This window comes from Centruroides sculpturatus, unplaced genomic scaffold (assembly GCF_000671375.1).
Source record: "Centruroides sculpturatus isolate CEXI.00-Female unplaced genomic scaffold, Cexi_2.0 scaffold708, whole genome shotgun sequence".
Taxonomy (NCBI): Eukaryota; Metazoa; Arthropoda; class Arachnida; order Scorpiones; family Buthidae; genus Centruroides; species Centruroides sculpturatus.
This window is the reverse complement of record NW_019385156.1, coordinates 379,820-400,303: the sequence shown is the minus strand read 5'-3', so window position 1 is coordinate 400,303 and position 20,484 is coordinate 379,820. Positions and strand designations below refer to the sequence as shown.

Genomic DNA, 20,484 nt, shown 5'->3' with positions numbered 1-20,484 from the left:
TGGTCTTTTTCAAGACTGTCTGCTGTTCTGATAACTGTACTTTGAAACTATTATCTCAGAAATATCATAGAAAATATTTTAGATAATTGAAAATTTTATCCACTGATTTTATTAAATTTCACTTGTCTCTCTAAGTTTGCATTTATTATATTTCTTACATTTTTAAATTATTTATTTTTAATAAATTCTTTATATCTGTATTAACTTGTTAACTTTTTAAAAGCTTATTTTTAGTCTTTGCTATGTATGAAATAATTGCTTATTGTGGTATTTTCTATAATAAAATATTCTTTACACAATTTTCAAGGGCAAATTTTGGTTTATTTCCTTATTAGGAGATAAATACAAACTAGAATTTTTTAAAATTAGGGGTATTATGACTTAAAATAAAAAAAAAATATATATATATATACTGATTGAAAAATCAAATTATTACATTATAAAATCCTGTAAACTTAATATTGTAATATAGGATTTTATGATGATAGCATCCTGAACAAAACTTTACTTCCCTTACCACAGACTAATCATGAATACCTTTTATATGAATCATAAAGGTATTAGAATTTATAATAAAAATAACATTGATATTTTAAATTTATAATTTACTTTTTATATTTTAGTGTTAAAAATGCTTTAGTTATTTTGATACATTCTTCTTTTGTAGATAATGTCTTTGTTCCTAATTCCTGGAATTACTATCTATAATATCTATTTAGTTGTTTTCCTTTATAAATTTTCATACATGAATGAGTTTTTAAAATATACACTCATATATGTATACATATATATTTTTTTATTTTGTTTAACCTTCTATTTGAAATTTAACTATTCTTTTGAAAGAAAAATATATTATAGTTGAAAATGTTAAATTTTAAAAATATGTCCCAAATTTTGAACTAAATAAATGTAGTTTTTTAACTTATAAATTTTTATATATTTGTTTCTTTATAATTTATTGGAATTAAATGTTAATGCAGTCTAATTATAAGGATTATCTTATTTTTATTACATATTTAGTATTACACAAATAGTGTTTTAAAAATATTTGAAATTATTTAACTAATAAAACATTTCATTAATTTTAATGAAAAAGTACTGGTAGAATAATAAATTTTGAAGTACAGTATATATTTATGTAAGAAGCAGTTACATTTATATTAAACTTTATAAAATTAAAACATGATAATAGAGAGTATTGCAGACATAAGATATTTTATCAAATAAAATTTCTTTTATAATCTGAAAAATATTAACTTGCAAAGTTAAAACAAAAATATTCTATGTAAAGGTTTAACTAATTAAAATTTATTTATTTGGACCATCTTTAAATGATTATTTTAATATCTCTGTGAAAATAATTACTATAATATCTCAATAAAGAAGCAGTAGTATATTTTATGAAAAGATGTAGTATTTCAGTTGAAACAAATTGAGGAAAGTTTTGAAATGTTATTCTGTTCCAATTAACAAAAGAATTTGCTGTTCAAAGATTTTTTGTCAGATATATTTCAAGAATTCTTTTGTTATTTATCAATTCTTCTTTGCACATTATATTGAATAGTGACAAATGGTTTATTTTAACTTTGACTTTAGTATATGTATTTTTATTTATATGTAATTTATATTGAATGCTTACAAAAGCTTTCTTTTTATAGAGAATGAAATATTTAGAAAGATAAGCTGTAAGGTTTCTAATTAAATAGGAAAATTTTTAGCTTATTTTAATTTGTATAATTTGATTAAATGATATTTGAATATACAATCTAAAATAAAAACAAAACTCTTTTGTTAGGAGATTTAAGAAGTATTAATAATTTTTTTAGCTATTTCAAGTGATATTAATAATTATTGAAAATTTAAATTTATAATGGAAAACAATTTAATTTCAAAATATTAAATTTTTTTTAAACTTTAAATTCTTATTTGAAATATACAAACAAATTTTTGTTTAAAAGTTATTCTGTACTAATCTAAATTAAGTTTTATAATTTAGATTCCATTTCTGTAAAAATATAATAATTTTATTTTTACATACTGGAAATATTTATCCTCGGCTACCATACATTCCTTATTTTAAAGATCATCCCAATCCTTAGAACAAATGAATGGTGTTCTATTCATTTGTTCTAAGAAACATACCCAAGGATGACCCTTAAAATATGGTAAAAAATGTTAATTATATTAAATTGAATACTACTAGAATATCAAGATTATGTTGCTCATTCAACTTGTTTCCAGTTTTGAGTTAGTTACATAAACAGTGCAAAACACTTATGTGAAAATAACTGTTTATTCATGTGTTTTGTTTAAAAATTCATAGTTATGTTATAGTTACATGTTATTTTTATTAAGGAATAAGTATAAGATGACATTGAGGAACATTTTGGAGATAGAAAATGTTAGCTAATTCCAATTACAGGACCAAATAACTAGAATAAGAAAAATGACTAAGCTCTTTTAACATGAAAAGGAGCAAAATTTGAATATAAAGAAAATTAATGAAGTAACAAGTTATAAAATAAGACTAATAATAAATATAAAATAAAATTCTATCAGAAATTAATTTTGAAAATAAATTACTAACAAGTAAGCTTAAATTAACATTACTAGTTATTCTGTAAGACTGAATTTTTATAAACAGACTGGTATGTCTGAATCACAATAACTAAGATTGCAGTTCTTGTGAAAATTGTCTTATTTTATCTTAGTCATTCTATCACATTTTAGTAAGAATCTCTGGAATTTAGACAATCTAAAAGAATTTTAAGAAGAGCTAAATGAGCTTAGGATTTACCAAAAATAGCTCTGAATCTTAATTATAGATAGTTAAGGAACTAATAACCAAATAGGAATGATCTAAAATATTAAAATAGACATGCACTTATCTTAATGAATATCTCCAAAATTTTATACATCTGAATTTAGAGCCAAATGATTGCTGGGTTAGATCAGGCTATATTAATGCTGCTGTCCATAATTAAATTATTCAATTTAATTTAAATTTAATTGTTAATAGTAGTAATAGCATAACTCATTTTAATCTGGCTTTAATGCAACTATCTGAATTTAGATATTTTAATATTTAATTTTTTAACCTATTTGACAAGTATAGAAATTTTAAATTGTCAGGGTGATTAAAACACTAAAATTTTTGAATTCTTCCAAAGAAAAAATTATTCTAATTAAGATATATGTTGTAAATTTTCTCTACTGTTATAAATAAATAAAAATTCTGACACTGTTTAAACATTATGATTAGAAAGCTTTTCTTAACAGAATCTATTAAAAGGATGACAGATTACTGTAGTTATTTATTATGAAACCACCCACAATCTAATTTCAAACTGACTAGAATATAATAATCTTTAACTGCTGCTTGCCCTCATATTTATGTCTTGTTAGTTTGACAAACTATCTGTACTGAATGAAAATTAAAAGATAACTTGTTATCATTCAGTACAAGTTTCTGTAGAATGAGTCAGAATAATAGAAATGCAGTGACAGATTATTCTTTAGTTAATTAAAAAGAGAACTGATGGTTGTGGTTGATAAAAGCAATTATAAATCATAAGTTTTAAAACTATTATTTTAAATGTGTTTCTTATGAATAAAATATAAATTTTAGCAAAAACCAAGAATTAACATTGAAATTATTTTAATTTCAAAATTTAAAAATATTTTAAAGTTTAAATTTATTTTACACTTTGATATTTTATTAAATATCAAAGTCTGTCTAAAATAATTTTAATTTTAGACTTAAACTTTGATATAAAGTTTAAATTAATTATTGACAATTGTAATTTATTAAAAACATCTTTTTATAATAAAGTCTAGTAATTCAAGAATTTTTTTTTTTTTTTTTTAATTTAATTCTTAGACTATTCATCAAATTTGTTAGAAAATTAATTTGAATTACAAAGAACTAACATAATTTCTTATATTGTATCTGTTGTATGATAATTTGGACATTTTCATTTTATAAATATTATTTTATATCTTATAGAACTTGCCTCATTATTATTATTGATACAAGTATTTAGGATTCCAGCAGGCCAAACTAACAGTATATACACAAATAAAGCAAAGATTAATTAAAGAATATTAAAGTAGGTTAAATGCTATTCTCAGAATACAGTTAAATGCAAAACACACAGTTAAAGCAATAAACTCATATGTTATCCCAGTACTTACTCTTTTGGCATTATACATTGGATTCACACAGATCTTGAGCAACTCCAAAGAAAAACAAGAACAACACTTACTAAGCATTAACATCATCATCCTAAATCCACCACAGAAAGATTAACCCTTCCACATAAAGATGGTGGATGTGGCCTGATTGACAGTTAACCTTTACTACAAACAAATACAGTCACTGCAAGAGTTTTTCTACAAGAAACGAGAAACATCACAGTTACATAAAGCTTTGTTTCTTATAAAAAAAAAAAACTTAAAATATTTGTGTAAAACACAGACATATAAAAAGAAGTATCATCATTCTCTTGTTACTATTAAACTTAGTTATTCATTTTAACTTACCAGTAATATTGAAAAGTAATCTACATAATCAAAAATTGTTAAATTGCTATTGTTTGTTAAAAGCCAATGTCCATATATTAAGGGATAAGTGAATTTAGAATGCCAAATGTACTATTATTTTTTAAATACAAGATTATACTTTACTTGTGACATTAGCAATATTTAATAAATTTATTTATTGCAGAATAAATTATAAATATTTCCATTATATATTAAATTGTTTTCTAAATTAAAATTTTAAAATTTATTTTGATAGTCTTGTTATATTAATAAGACTATCAAATTAAATATATCTTTGTAAAAATTATAATAATAATTTATCTTGAGTTCCTTATTATTGTTAGTCAACTTTGTTCCTTGGAATATAAGATTAATAATTGCTATTGTTATGAAAGCTGCTAAAAGAAAATAAATTTTCTGTTTATAGTTTAGAATACTTGCAATTAAATATTGGAAAATATAGTGTTTTGGAATATGATTTTTGAATTAAGCATATTATATTAAAGGTGTTTCTATAAAATATAATATCAATTCCACTGTTTTAGAAAAATGTTTGGAAAAAGGGTCAAATTACTTCATAATTAAATAATTTATGAAGTAATTTGACCTTTTGAGAATTTATGATTCATCTGGAAAATGATATAGTAGAAATAGATTTTCAGAATTAGAATTCAACAATGACTAATAAAAACTAAATAATTCAGATTACAGGAAATCTCATTTGGTAATGTTATTTACATTAAATTAATCATCTAGGATTTAAAAAATTTAGCTTTTGAGTGATAATCAATTGGCTGCCAGAAAATTGTACAATATAAATTATAATAAAACTAATACAATAGCAATGTTGTTGTACTCATTTTTTTATAATTTTGATTGATGTTGAATTGTAAGTCTTCAAGAAATTGATCAAATGTTTTATTAATTACTCAAGAGTTGTCAGTAATCTGATTTTAAATGAAATCAAGATTGAAAATTATAGCTTTATATAACATCTTTTGAAAGTATCCAATAATAGTATAACACTAATAAAATTTTTAATTTAGATAATAGCTTATAAATTGTCTTGTTGCATTGGCATTGCTGGTAAAATTTGAATCATTTTTCTTAAAGACTAGCTCTTCAATTCTTATATTCAGCAGCAGAATTTTTCTCAATCTTTCAATAATTTAACAAAGTTATTTACAAATACATTAATGACTATAAATGTCACACTAACCTTGTATAGCTTTGCAGATAAAATTTAGAAAATAACACTAATGTTTTCGACCCATTTCTAGGGTCTTCTTCAGGTGTTCTATAAATGTCCCTAGAAATGGGTCGAAAACGTTAGTGTTGCGTTCTAAAATATTATCTGCAAGGCGATACAAGGTTAGTGCAATGTATTTGTATTTATTATCGCTTTGCTTGTTGGATGGATTTGATACATTAATGACACTTTCTTATATTATAAATCAAACTTTTTCATGACAAAGATAAAAAAAACTTTATGATAAGAGTTTAAATATTTCAAATGCTTCTTTTGATTAATTTTGTTTTACAAGATGATGATTAACCAAATGATTTGCCGGATTACTTTAAGGCTAATTAATAAGTTTATTGGATAGTAGTTTATGTTAAGATTTAAATTTGTCCAATACAGTTTTGTCAGAGATGGTACAGTCATGGATCATAAGATGTAATTCTCATAATAGAGAGAGACAAGTCTCCTGTATTAAATTATAGTTCTGTGTTTCATAACATTTAAGGAATTGTAAGTACAGTAGAGCGTCGTTTATCCGAATCAATTGGGGACTGGGGTTGTTCGGATAACTTATTTTTCGGATAACCAATTATGTACGAAAAAATATATTAATTTATCCTGTGTTGAAATTTTTCTCCGTTGCGTGTNTAATGAAAAAGTACTGGTAGAATAATAAATTTTGAAGTACAGTATATATTTATGTAAGAAGCAGTTACATTTATATTAAACTTTATAAAATTAAAACATGATAATAGAGAGTATTGCAGACATAAGATATTTTATCAAATAAAATTTCTTTTATAATCTGAAAAATATTAACTTGCAAAGTTAAAACAAAAATATTCTATGTAAAGGTTTAACTAATTAAAATTTATTTATTTGGACCATCTTTAAATGATTATTTTAATATCTCTGTGAAAATAATTACTATAATATCTCAATAAAGAAGCAGTAGTATATTTTATGAAAAGATGTAGTATTTCAGTTGAAACAAATTGAGGAAAGTTTTGAAATGTTATTCTGTTCCAATTAACAAAAGAATTTGCTGTTCAAAGATTTTTTGTCAGATATATTTCAAGAATTCTTTTGTTATTTATCAATTCTTCTTTGCACATTATATTGAATAGTGACAAATGGTTTATTTTAACTTTGACTTTAGTATATGTATTTTTATTTATATGTAATTTATATTGAATGCTTACAAAAGCTTTCTTTTTATAGAGAATGAAATATTTAGAAAGATAAGCTGTAAGGTTTCTAATTAAATAGGAAAATTTTTAGCTTATTTTAATTTGTATAATTTGATTAAATGATATTTGAATATACAATCTAAAATAAAAACAAAACTCTTTTGTTAGGAGATTTAAGAAGTATTAATAATTTTTTTAGCTATTTCAAGTGATATTAATAATTATTGAAAATTTAAATTTATAATGGAAAACAATTTAATTTCAAAATATTAAATTTTTTTTAAACTTTAAATTCTTATTTGAAATATACAAACAAATTTTTGTTTAAAAGTTATTCTGTACTAATCTAAATTAAGTTTTATAATTTAGATTCCATTTCTGTAAAAATATAATAATTTTATTTTTACATACTGGAAATATTTATCCTCGGCTACCATACATTCCTTATTTTAAAGATCATCCCAATCCTTAGAACAAATGAATGGTGTTCTATTCATTTGTTCTAAGAAACATACCCAAGGATGACCCTTAAAATATGGTAAAAAATGTTAATTATATTAAATTGAATACTACTAGAATATCAAGATTATGTTGCTCATTCAACTTGTTTCCAGTTTTGAGTTAGTTACATAAACAGTGCAAAACACTTATGTGAAAATAACTGTTTATTCATGTGTTTTGTTTAAAAATTCATAGTTATGTTATAGTTACATGTTATTTTTATTAAGGAATAAGTATAAGATGACATTGAGGAACATTTTGGAGATAGAAAATGTTAGCTAATTCCAATTACAGGACCAAATAACTAGAATAAGAAAAATGACTAAGCTCTTTTAACATGAAAAGGAGCAAAATTTGAATATAAAGAAAATTAATGAAGTAACAAGTTATAAAATAAGACTAATAATAAATATAAAATAAAATTCTATCAGAAATTAATTTTGAAAATAAATTACTAACAAGTAAGCTTAAATTAACATTACTAGTTATTCTGTAAGACTGAATTTTTATAAACAGACTGGTATGTCTGAATCACAATAACTAAGATTGCAGTTCTTGTGAAAATTGTCTTATTTTATCTTAGTCATTCTATCACATTTTAGTAAGAATCTCTGGAATTTAGACAATCTAAAAGAATTTTAAGAAGAGCTAAATGAGCTTAGGATTTACCAAAAATAGCTCTGAATCTTAATTATAGATAGTTAAGGAACTAATAACCAAATAGGAATGATCTAAAATATTAAAATAGACATGCACTTATCTTAATGAATATCTCCAAAATTTTATACATCTGAATTTAGAGCCAAATGATTGCTGGGTTAGATCAGGCTATATTAATGCTGCTGTCCATAATTAAATTATTCAATTTAATTTAAATTTAATTGTTAATAGTAGTAATAGCATAACTCATTTTAATCTGGCTTTAATGCAACTATCTGAATTTAGATATTTTAATATTTAATTTTTTAACCTATTTGACAAGTATAGAAATTTTAAATTGTCAGGGTGATTAAAACACTAAAATTTTTGAATTCTTCCAAAGAAAAAATTATTCTAATTAAGATATATGTTGTAAATTTTCTCTACTGTTATAAATAAATAAAAATTCTGACACTGTTTAAACATTATGATTAGAAAGCTTTTCTTAACAGAATCTATTAAAAGGATGACAGATTACTGTAGTTATTTATTATGAAACCACCCACAATCTAATTTCAAACTGACTAGAATATAATAATCTTTAACTGCTGCTTGCCCTCATATTTATGTCTTGTTAGTTTGACAAACTATCTGTACTGAATGAAAATTAAAAGATAACTTGTTATCATTCAGTACAAGTTTCTGTAGAATGAGTCAGAATAATAGAAATGCAGTGACAGATTATTCTTTAGTTAATTAAAAAGAGAACTGATGGTTGTGGTTGATAAAAGCAATTATAAATCATAAGTTTTAAAACTATTATTTTAAATGTGTTTCTTATGAATAAAATATAAATTTTAGCANTATAAAAACAATAAAAAATTATACTTCAGAAGTTAATTCAGTATCAAAAACGTAAAATATTTGAGTAGCCCAAGACACAGCCAAAGATTGCAGCGCCACAGCACTGGCAAAAATTTAAATTTGTCGACTGGAATTTCTTCGGATAACCGACCTTCGGATAAACGACGCTCTATTGTATATTGATCATGGGATTTCACTTTGGTTATTTAATTAAAATTTATTTGATTGTACAACATTTATTGCTTGAAAGAAATTATGTAAAGAGAAAATTTTACATAAAAACCAAACATATTAAATTTAATGATTTAGTATTAATAATTTGACATTACAGTAAAGCATAAGTGTTCTTTGTTTTAATTTCCATAACACAGCAATAAAAATATAACATTGCTGTGTTGTTGAATATATCCATCTCTCTGACTGCATAATGTTATTGTTTGTTGTAGTTTAATAAGCTTAATTATTAAATTTTTTACTTTGTTATTAAAGCAAAATTATACTCAAAAATGAATGATATAAGAAAGGATACTGATTATAAAATTATCAAGGGATAACTTTTAATTTTCTTAATAAAAAATTGAGATAGGTAGACTGAAAGTGAATAAAAAATGACTGAATTTGATGGATTTATCTCAGTTTTTTTATTAGTAAAGATACTGATAACTGAATTATAGTGAACTATAGCTTTTGTTTTACTTAAATAAATCAAAAATTATTAAGCTATAGCAGTTAAAATTTTATTCTCATGGCTACACAAAGTTACAAATTTTACTTACACTTCACTTAATCAACATGAATTATAATTAAAACAATGTTAAAAACTAAATTTCTTATTTTGTGCTCTAAGGATTATATTTTAAAAGCAAAATATTTATTTCAGGGTCGTCACACAAAAACTGGACAGTTGGCTGCAATTAAAATTATGGATGTCGCAGGCCAAACTAACAGTATATACACAAATAAAGCAAAGATTAATTAAAGAATATTAAAGTAGGTTAAATGCTATTCTCAGAATACAGTTAAATGCAAAACACACAGTTAAAGCAATAAACTCATATGTTATCCCAGTACTTACTCTTTTGGCATTATACATTGGATTCACACAGATCTTGAGCAACTCCAAAGAAAAACAAGAACAACACTTACTAAGCATTAACATCATCATCCTAAATCCACCACAGAAAGATTAACCCTTCCACATAAAGATGGTGGATGTGGCCTGATTGACAGTTAACCTTTACTACAAACAAATACAGTCACTGCAAGAGTTTTTCTACAAGAAACGAGAAACATCACAGTTACATAAAGCTTTGTTTCTTATAAAAAAAAAAAACTTAAAATATTTGTGTAAAACACAGACATATAAAAAGAAGTATCATCATTCTCTTGTTACTATTAAACTTAGTTATTCATTTTAACTTACCAGTAATATTGAAAAGTAATCTACATAATCAAAAATTGTTAAATTGCTATTGTTTGTTAAAAGCCAATGTCCATATATTAAGGGATAAGTGAATTTAGAATGCCAAATGTACTATTATTTTTTAAATACAAGATTATACTTTACTTGTGACATTAGCAATATTTAATAAATTTATTTATTACAGAAAGTTTACTTCATTTCATATTTATTTGCAAATCCTTTTTTCATCATTATCATGGTAGCAATTTTGTGGCAATATTATGGATGGACTATTTTAATCGNATTTTATTTTATATTTATAATTGTTATTTAGTGTTTATAATGTAATGTTCCCTGTTACTTAAATTTTATTTTTATTGTTTGTATACAAAACCCAATTACCTGTTTATCAGTACAGATTTCCCCCACTATTTGAATGTAGAGCATCCCTATGAAAATTTAGTGTTTATAATGTAATGTTCCCTGTTACTTAAATTTTATTTTTATTGTTTGTATACAAAACCCAATTACCTGTTTATCAGTACAGATTTCCCCCACTATTTGAATGTAGAGCATCCCTATGAAACTTTTCATAAGCCAAAATGGCATAAAGCAAAGAAGCAATTACTATTAATTTATATGTGAAAAATTTTTGAATATTTTCAAACCAAAGTAACCTACCAAATCATACCAAATGTGCATTAAGGGTAATTTTGCATTTTAAGACACATTTTGCTAATGATGCTCAAAATAAATCAAGATAAGTCACAACTGCTCATTGACATAGTTCAAATTTGTGCTGAGATGCTGAATTTAGTTTCTGGGAAAGAGCTTAGAGATGCTGCTTACTGCTTGGTGTATACATTTCCTGTAAAATGGCTTTCTGCAAAACAAATATACTAAATACTCTTTTTTAGTATGAAATTGCCATATAAGTATCTGAGAAAAGGTATGAATCACATACTTTAAATTCAGTTATGTGATTTGTGTGTGGAAATAAGTTTTTGTCACTTCTCTTCAGTGTATCAGAAGATAGCTTTTTGTTAATTAATTTCAGTAATTGATATTCAGAATTTTTGAAAATCTGAAATTCATGGTTTTTTCCTCTTACATGAATTTGGAATTGATGTTTTTAAAATGAAATAATTTTTGTCTCTTTTCCAAATGTTACAAAATATATATGATTATCTCTTTGTCTTTATTTAAAATGATAATGGGATCAGTTTCTATTTGGATTGTTTACATGAAATACAGTAAAATTGCATTTTAGTTGTTTGTTCAATTGAATCATAAGTTGCTGCTTATGATTCATCAGGATATTATGACAAAGTTTTATGTGAAACAAATAAGATTGTTTATTTAAATTTTAAATTAATTGGAAAATCTAAGATGATTTTTAATTTATTCTTGGAAAATGAATAGTGAAAATGCAATATAATTTTTTCTTGTCATCACCTTGAGTGTCTAATCTCTAACTGTAATATTTATAAACAATATATTTAATAACTGAAGAAAACATTTTGCAGAAAAATTTTCATGAAACATTCCAAATAAAAACAGATAGATACATTAAATATGTTGTCAAATTTTTCTGTCACCCATAATGAGAATTTGTAGTAAAATAACAAGAATATTTTATGACCATCAGTAACCTTTCAAAAGTGTGTGAAGAAATCCAATTTGTCAGTTGTCTAGTAAAAATCATTAATCCTGCTAATTCTTTATTCCTAGCATGGTGTGTTTTTGTTTGTTTGTCTGTTTGTGCATGTGTGTGTGTATATATATATATATCCATAAGCCTGATAGTTATATTAAAGCGAAATGATTGTTGCATTAGATCAAGTTTATTTGTATATATAAGTATATCTTTCATTGCATCATTTTTGTAAAGACTATGTCATCTTCTAATTATTTGTCTGAATCCTAAATATAAACTTGTCATTTAGCAACATCTCTTTTACCCAATTTTGTCAATCTTTGAATTTAAGTATTCACTATCTAGTAAAAATTGGTATATTTCAGGCATGGCCAACATATGGCCTGCGGGCCAGACCTGCCCATCTAATGAATTTATGTGGCCTGCGATCAATCTTTCAGTATTAAGTATTGAATTTTGAATAGCTTGATGAAAAATTCTGATGCCTAAGAAGAAAAAAAAAAGATCAACAACTCACTGTGCGTTTAGAGTTAACCCTCCATTACAAATCTCTTAAATATAGCATAGAGTGTTGATAAAGCATGATAATGTGAAAAATGTATCCACAATCTCTATCTACAATTCAGTCTCTACGGGGTGACATCACAATGAGATCTTGCACCATCTCAAAATCTTCCTAGGGCAGCCTCTGGTTCAGCCCTTGGAAAAAGTTTTCTTTCCAATCTGGCCTGGGGGCAAAAACTATTGGCCACCCCTGGTATATTTAATTTTGAATGTAAATATGTTATTCATCAGGGATAACATTACTGAGTAAATTTTGTCAATGCCAAATTCACATTATAAGTTTATAATAATTTTTAAATTTTGAGTTATTTACATTCAAGAAAATTAATTACTTCTGATGCTATGACCCAGCCTAAAATGAACTAAAATACACTGCAAATGGAACATACTGTGTTAAAATTTATCAAATAATAAAAAAAAATGCTCTCCATTAAGATTTTGTAAAAAAACATTTATCAATTTTATTGAATAGTAATGATAAAAACTAAAATGATATGATTTTTATTGTTAGAACATGTGTTTCTACTGCAACTAAATTATTCTTAGAACAATCCATTAAATTTTAACAGTTGGTGTAAATCTTCAGATATACAAACATAGGACAGCAATTTTGAAAGAGACCTGTCTGAATTAATTTGAAAATCATTTAAGCAAAAAAGTGAAATAAATTTTTTAATAAGCCTATATGTTGGACAGTGAAATGGGAAAAGAAATTAAATCTATCAATTTTAATCTGAGCCATAGCATTGGACATAATTTAGTTTCTTGAATGCAGATGAATTGATAAATTAAATTTTAATGGTCAGTTATGTAACCATTAAAATTTAACAGATTATTCTAAGAAGAATTTGAATTCAAATGTGGTTGTCATAGAAACTCGTGTTCCACCAATAAAAGGTGGTTTTTATACAGCTGAAAATGTATAGACATAAGTTATTATATTAATATATGAGATTATAATGAAAGATTAAAATATTTTAAATAAACCAGCTATGTGTTTGTTAAATATTTTCAGATTTTAAAAATTTATATTTAATTTTAAGTTCCAGGAAAAATTTTTTTATTGTAAGTTGAATAGATTCGAGTTTATTAAGGAAATAACAATTGTTATTTTTATCTAATTTTAAAATTTGAAATTTGAAAATATTAATGCCAAAAAATTAATCAGAAATATCTTTGAATAATAAATATGAAAAAATAAATTTACTGATGCACAAGATACTTTACTAGGATTTGTGTAAAGGTGCCAGCTTAATCATTTACCTTTAGTACAAGTTATATAATATATTTAATTATCTATATAGCTTGATTAAGATCTGGTGGTATTATTTATTTATGACTTTGTCAGGTTTGGTTTTATATGTAATTATAATTTTCTTTATATACTCAATTCTGCTTTTACATAGATTTTTTTTTACACAATTTTAATTTAACACAAATTAAAATATTTCTCTTTTTTAATACATGATTTGTTTTGATTTAGCATGATAAATCCAAACTCTAAAAAAAAAAAAAATTCCTGGAGAATGTCCCTAATTATAAATTGTGTATCACTTTTGAGAATCGGTACTTTTTTTATATGTATTCTTTGGGAACATATCTATCATGTAAAAACAGAATTGAATGTATATTTGAATTCTATTTATTATATGTATATTTCTACACTAAACAACACTGGGTTGAAGTCAACTATGTACCAAAGCCTGTTACCGGTGTGAAACTTGAAAAATGAAAAGAATGAAAAAACAGTACTTCACAAACGTTTTCAAACAAAAAATGATTCTTCTGCAAGTGAAATGGCTAATTTACGATGGAATGCAACTAAATAAGAACACAATGATTTGAAAGTTCATTCTTATACATGATTCTTGATGTCATCTTACTTGGAATGCGCACTCTAGTTGGTAGCATCTGTTGAGATTTACAGGTCATTGTCCATTAGTGTTTGCCATGCTATGGACAGAGTCAATTCTTCCTTGTGGTTGACACGTGTCAGTGAGGCTAGATCTGTAGATACAAATGGCCTCCAACCACCTTAGATATTCTGTGCATGGTTAAAATCTGGCTCTATGTCTGGATCACTGGTGTAAATGGCAAAAGCAGTGGTGGTCCTCGCGTGCTGTATGTCAGCAAGGTGCTCTTTCATTCGAACCCCCGAGGAGCACTTAGTGAAACCGATGTAGATGAGGACTCTATCAAATCTGTGATCCGTAAGTGGGATGCTGTACACTCCAGGGAGTCTGTCCCAGGTGGGAATGTCCTTTCCTTTACGAATGATGTCAAATACGGTTGGACATCTGTATGCGATGCAAATGCAGTGCTTCTTGGCTATCTTGGTATATAGTGATTTGAGATATGGGTTGTAAGTGACTGGGATCCTTTCTTCATCTTTGGGTCAGTTTTTGCCATGAGAGTTGACTTGGACTGCGCATTGGGAATGGTGGAATCTGTCGATCAATTCATGGGCGAGCTTGGGGTACCCATGGTCAGTGGCTATGTGATGTGTATGCCTCAGTTTGAAAACGTTTGTGAAGTACTGTTTTTTCGTTCTTTTTGTTTTTTATTTGAGTTATATATATACAGTAGAGCATTGATTATCCGCCCCCCCCAATCAACTGTCACATCGGTTAACCGACCGTTCTAGTCGGCAAATTTCAAATGTCTGCTAGTGATGTGGCGCTACAATATTTGGTTATATATTGGTTACTTTAATATTATTTTTTTTAAATTTTTGCATGTTTTAGCTGGCAACACTGGCTCAACCATGAAAGGGAGGACAGTATTTAAACAGGGCTCAATTTTCTAATTATGAGTGGTTATTTGTTTTGTGAGAAATAAAATAATTTAAAAATAATTTTTAATGATACAATAGCGATTATTATTATTTAAAAAAAATTTTTGTTAGGCTTAACATCGATGAAAATTCAACGCGAAGTAGGTTAATAGCGATATACAGTACTAATTACGTGGGATATACTAATTGCATGGGATATACTATACTAATAATGTATTTTTTCATACTTTTTGGTTATCTGTTTTTTCAGTTATCCGACCAATCCCAGTCCCCAATTGAGTCGGATAATCGATGCTCTACTGTATTTTTATTTGTTGTTTATTCCTGATAAAAAGCTTTAATATATGGTAATTAATTAATCTTAAATTAGAAATAACTTGTGGAAAATTTGAAAAGAATATTAAATGTAAACAAAAATTTTCTTTTTAGGATGAAGAAGAAGAAATTAAACTTGAAATTAATGTTTTGAAAAAGGTAAATTATTATTGAAATCAAATTCATAAATGTTTCAATTCCACTTAATTCTAATAAACTTTTAGAATTATATATTTTTATTCCTTAACAATATTGAATTTTTTCATATATAAAAATTTTTGACAAAAAAGTTTCTCAAATTATCTTCTTTATTCTTTTATATCATTTGAACATAGTTAATTAGTAATATATATGTATATTCTGAGAGATCAATCAAAAATACCTAATTACCTAACTTTAACAGATCAGGCTGTTTGGGCTATTGATTTAAATTAATAGTGTAAGTGGAGCATGAAAAATCTGGCAATTGGGTATTTGGATTAATATTAATAAATTGGGATTGATGATTGTTCATTTACAATTTCATGTACATTTTAAAATAATAAAATATTTTAATTAGTTAACATAATTTATACAAATGCAGATTATTTCTGCTATACTTGCAATACATTTTTTACGTTGATGTCATTCATTTATCAATTCAATTAGTTCATTTTAGAAGATCAACTTTAGACATATTTTAGATGTGTCTAAAGTTGATCTTTTAAAATGTTGACCTTCTAAAAAATGAAACCCTGCCTATATGAAAAATAAATTCCAAAATAAAACATTGTAAAATAGCATTATGGGCCTGAAAACTGTCAAATAGATTTCAGAGTCATAATACTATTTTACATCAAAATAAATCAGGGAAAAAGATACATAAACATGTTTTATTTAAATATATAATTTTACATTTGAAAAGTTTTAATTGCATATGTAGGTGTTTTAATTAATCTAATTGTTATTTAATCAATAATTGCATAATATATGAACATAATATGGAATTCTGTGTAAAAAAATTAACATTTATTGAAGAAATTGTTCAAATTTTTTTCAGTTTTCTCACCATCGCAATATTGCCACTTACTATGGAGCCTTTATTCAAAAGAGTCCACCAGGCAAAGATGATAAGTTATGGGTAAGTGATATCTATTATTCTGTATAAACAAAATGCTTTTATAATTACCTATTGTGAGTGTTGATTCATGTACATTTCTATATCATAATGAGTAGTCTATTTGAATTTATGTGGACCATAAGTTTTTTTTTTTTTGACTTTGTAAAGTGTTTCTAAATAAGAGAACAATACTATGTGAAAAAGAAATTAAGGCAAAAGATATTTTGAATATTTTCATCTTTTAATATTTAAATCAATTCTATTTACTTTCATATAAATTTGTTCTAGAACAGTTTTAGAATAATAAAAAATCAGAAAAAATTTGGTTTGGAGAAGAAAATTTTTTTAAAACTAGATTTAACTTTTGTGAATTAGTAGAATTAAAATAATAGAATAGAATTAAATTAAAATAATTTATAGAATTAAAATAAAAATACTTTTATATTAGTAATGCATTTCTTTATTAATTGCTTTTCTGGTCATTTGATGAATTAGTATAATGCATTAATTTTATGTTAAAGTCATGAAAATGTTTTAAATGATTTGAAAGTACTAAAAAGTATTGATAAAAAAAAATTGTATTGAAACTTTTGTTTTAAATCTACAAGCAGGAAAGATAGATGCAAAGCAATATAGAAAAGAAATTAATGGAACACTTTTTTTCTTATTGAGATATATTCAATTTAATGATACACAGTATAATAATAATAGTAATCTGTTTTCAGTTATATTACTGCATTCAAAATTCTAAACGGTCTATTTTGGAAAAGATATTTTTAGCATTATTATAAACTTAAGTAGTAGTCAAAAATAAACCATGTTTTTGGTACAGGTTTTATTCCTCAACATACAAAACTCTTACACTGCACTACTTTCAAAACAAGCTCCTAATGTAGTACACACTTCTGCAAATTCATAAAAGTTTTGATCATTGCTTACAAAAAATGATCCAAGTGATTTTTGACATTGTCATTTCAAGTAAATGTCTTACAGTTAAAAAAATTTGTATAGACTGGAACAAGTAATAATCTGAGTGTGCTCATTCTGGCAAATATGGTTGGTATGATAGTACATCCCATCTAAGTTATAACAGTTTCTGACGAGTTACCGAACTTGTGTGAAATTTGACATTATCGTGGTAAAACACTATACCTATTTTGTTGATCAATTCTGGCTGCCTTTTCTGTTTGATGATATTACTCAGTTTGTTTACTCGATGGCAGTACACTTTTGAATCAATTGTTAAATTGTCTGGTAAAAGCTCCAAAAAAATTTTCTTAAAATCCCACCAAAGAGAGCATCTCTCTTTAAGAACATGTGGAACCCATATGTCAAGCTTTGAAACAAAATAAATTTGTTTCAAGTAATCATAAATGGTTCAATTTGACAAATTTAATTTCTTAGCGATTTCATATGTTGTTATTTGGCAGTTTGCTTCAATCAGTACCTTTATTTTGTTTTCATTGGCTTCAACTAGCCATTCAGAACATGGTGCATCTTCAATATTGAAATTGCCAGAACGAAATTTTGTAAACCAGTTTTGGCACTGTTGTTCTATCAATACATCTTTTCCATACATGTCACACAATTTTTTTCTTGCTTGAACAGCATTTTGATTTTTTGGTAATAAAAAAAGCAAAACAAAATATGCCGAAAATGATGCTTTTGATCTTCCATATTTGATGAGACACAAAAAATGAACAGTTGCACAGAATCAAACAAAATCTTACAAATAAGCCTTAAAATGCTAGCTGTCAAAATATATATTGATAATACGGTTTAGAATGAAAATGGCAGGAAAAATACGACTAATCTGTCTAGTGGTAAAAAAAAGAACTTACTTTCTGAACAACCTAATATGTCATATTAATTAGAGAAGAATCTTCATTGGACTATAAGAATTCAACAAGACTGTTAGATTAGAAAAGAAATTGTTAGAGTAACATAATAATAATAAAAATGATGATGATGATATTTTTAATGTGAGAGACCTAGCTTGTCTTAAAATGATTTTTTTTAACACAAAAGTCAGAAACAAAAAACTAATAGTGCATAAAGAAGATTGATGACCAGAATCAAAATATGAAGACAGTTTAATCAAGTTAACTGTAAATCATCTAAACACAAAGAGAACTCTATTTCACTCCTTTAATTCAATAATTCATATCCGTTTTGTACAAAATGCACTTCAACATATTGTCCTCTTCAGTGTGTGCAGATTGCACATTGCACCTAATAATAATGTTTTAGGAAGGAAATGGAATAAACATGGCACAATAAAAATAGTAGAAGTGAAAATTAAGTTTTTTAAACAAATCAATTAAACAAGTGAGTCAGATCTTATGTACCTATGTATGGATTTTATTTTTTATTACAGTACCAATGTATATTAACAAACTATAAATACAAGATATGATGAAAATGTACATTATAACAGAGACAAGTACACTGGCAATAAAAAGAATGAATGTATTCTATGCTTATTGAAGCTTACAATACCATTTAACAGTTATGTTTAGCAAACAATAATATTTTTTATGTATTTAATTTTTGACAAGAACAATCTATATCATTTTAAAAATAACGTTTTTTTCAAAAATTAATTATTTTTTAGGATATACTTGAATAATTTATTCCAAGAGAGGCTCAATTCCACAAGACTACTTTTTTTTTGGAAAATGAAACAACACATTTTAAGAATTAATTATTTAAACATTCATATATGTTTTTAACTATACATTTTTATATTTGTGATCTATATGTAGTACATGCAAAGCACTTGAATAATTTTTAAATACAAAAAAAATTAATGAAAATAAAAATTTTGGGCCTGTTTTGGAAACAAATACTTTAGCAAATACAAATAGGTTCAGCTAATAGACTTTAGTGGTAAAATCAATAAAGAAAACTTTAAAATAATACAAATAGCTTCTTTTGTTTCTTTCACATGCTTATTCATCAAAATCACTCATATTTTAAATTTTCTCTGGACTAGTGATTTTATTAAACTACTTCTGGCCACAAGTGCATTCTTATCTTACTTAAATCTAGGCCAGATGGCCAAGCAATCAAGGTGGCAGCCTACTGCTCTGGGGACCTGGGATTGAATCTGGAAGGGCCAAAAAAATATCTTTAGGAATTTTTTGAGGAATAATCTTGCTAAAAGAGGCCTTCTTAGTGCCCATAAAGAGGAAAGAGTTAAAAAAAAAGCTTACTTAAATCTTGCAGTTTGCTGGATTTACAGATACTACAGAAATGTACAAAGGTTCTTATGGAAAATCTGGTATTGCATTTGGTTTGATTAGTCTAAAACAGTGGTTCCCAACCTTTTTTCATTAGCGTACCCCGTGACATGCCATATCTCTAGATTGTACCCCGTGACATGTCATATCTCTAGATTGTACCCCTCATTTAAGAAATTTAGTGAGTAACCGTATTGTTAATTTTACATATTGTAACTATAAATTAAAGAAAAAAAACTAAAAGAAAAAATGTATAATAAAGTTGTGATTGTTGCAAGGAACATTATTTATCTAATAATTTTTTAATACTATTAGTTTGTGATACATAATATATTATTTTTTCTGCCATAATAACAAACTTTTTTCTGTACCCCTAAACAACCTATCGCGTACCCCTAGGGGTACGCGTACCACAGGTTGGGAATCGCTGCT

General features: G+C 25.5%; 1 protein-coding gene across 1 annotated transcript in view; it reads left to right on the top strand.

Annotated features, from left to right (window-relative positions):
* LOC111635550 (serine/threonine-protein kinase mig-15-like) overlaps positions 1-20,484 on the top strand; it is a 143,988-nt gene that overhangs the window by 27,292 nt on the left and 96,212 nt on the right. Inside the window, exons 3-5 of the mRNA XM_023380540.1 lie at positions 9,860-9,914; positions 15,824-15,870; positions 16,751-16,831. Of these exons, the coding sequence (XP_023236308.1) occupies positions 9,860-9,914; positions 15,824-15,870; positions 16,751-16,831 (183 nt within the window). The remainder of the gene's footprint in view (positions 1-9,859; positions 9,915-15,823; positions 15,871-16,750; positions 16,832-20,484) is intronic.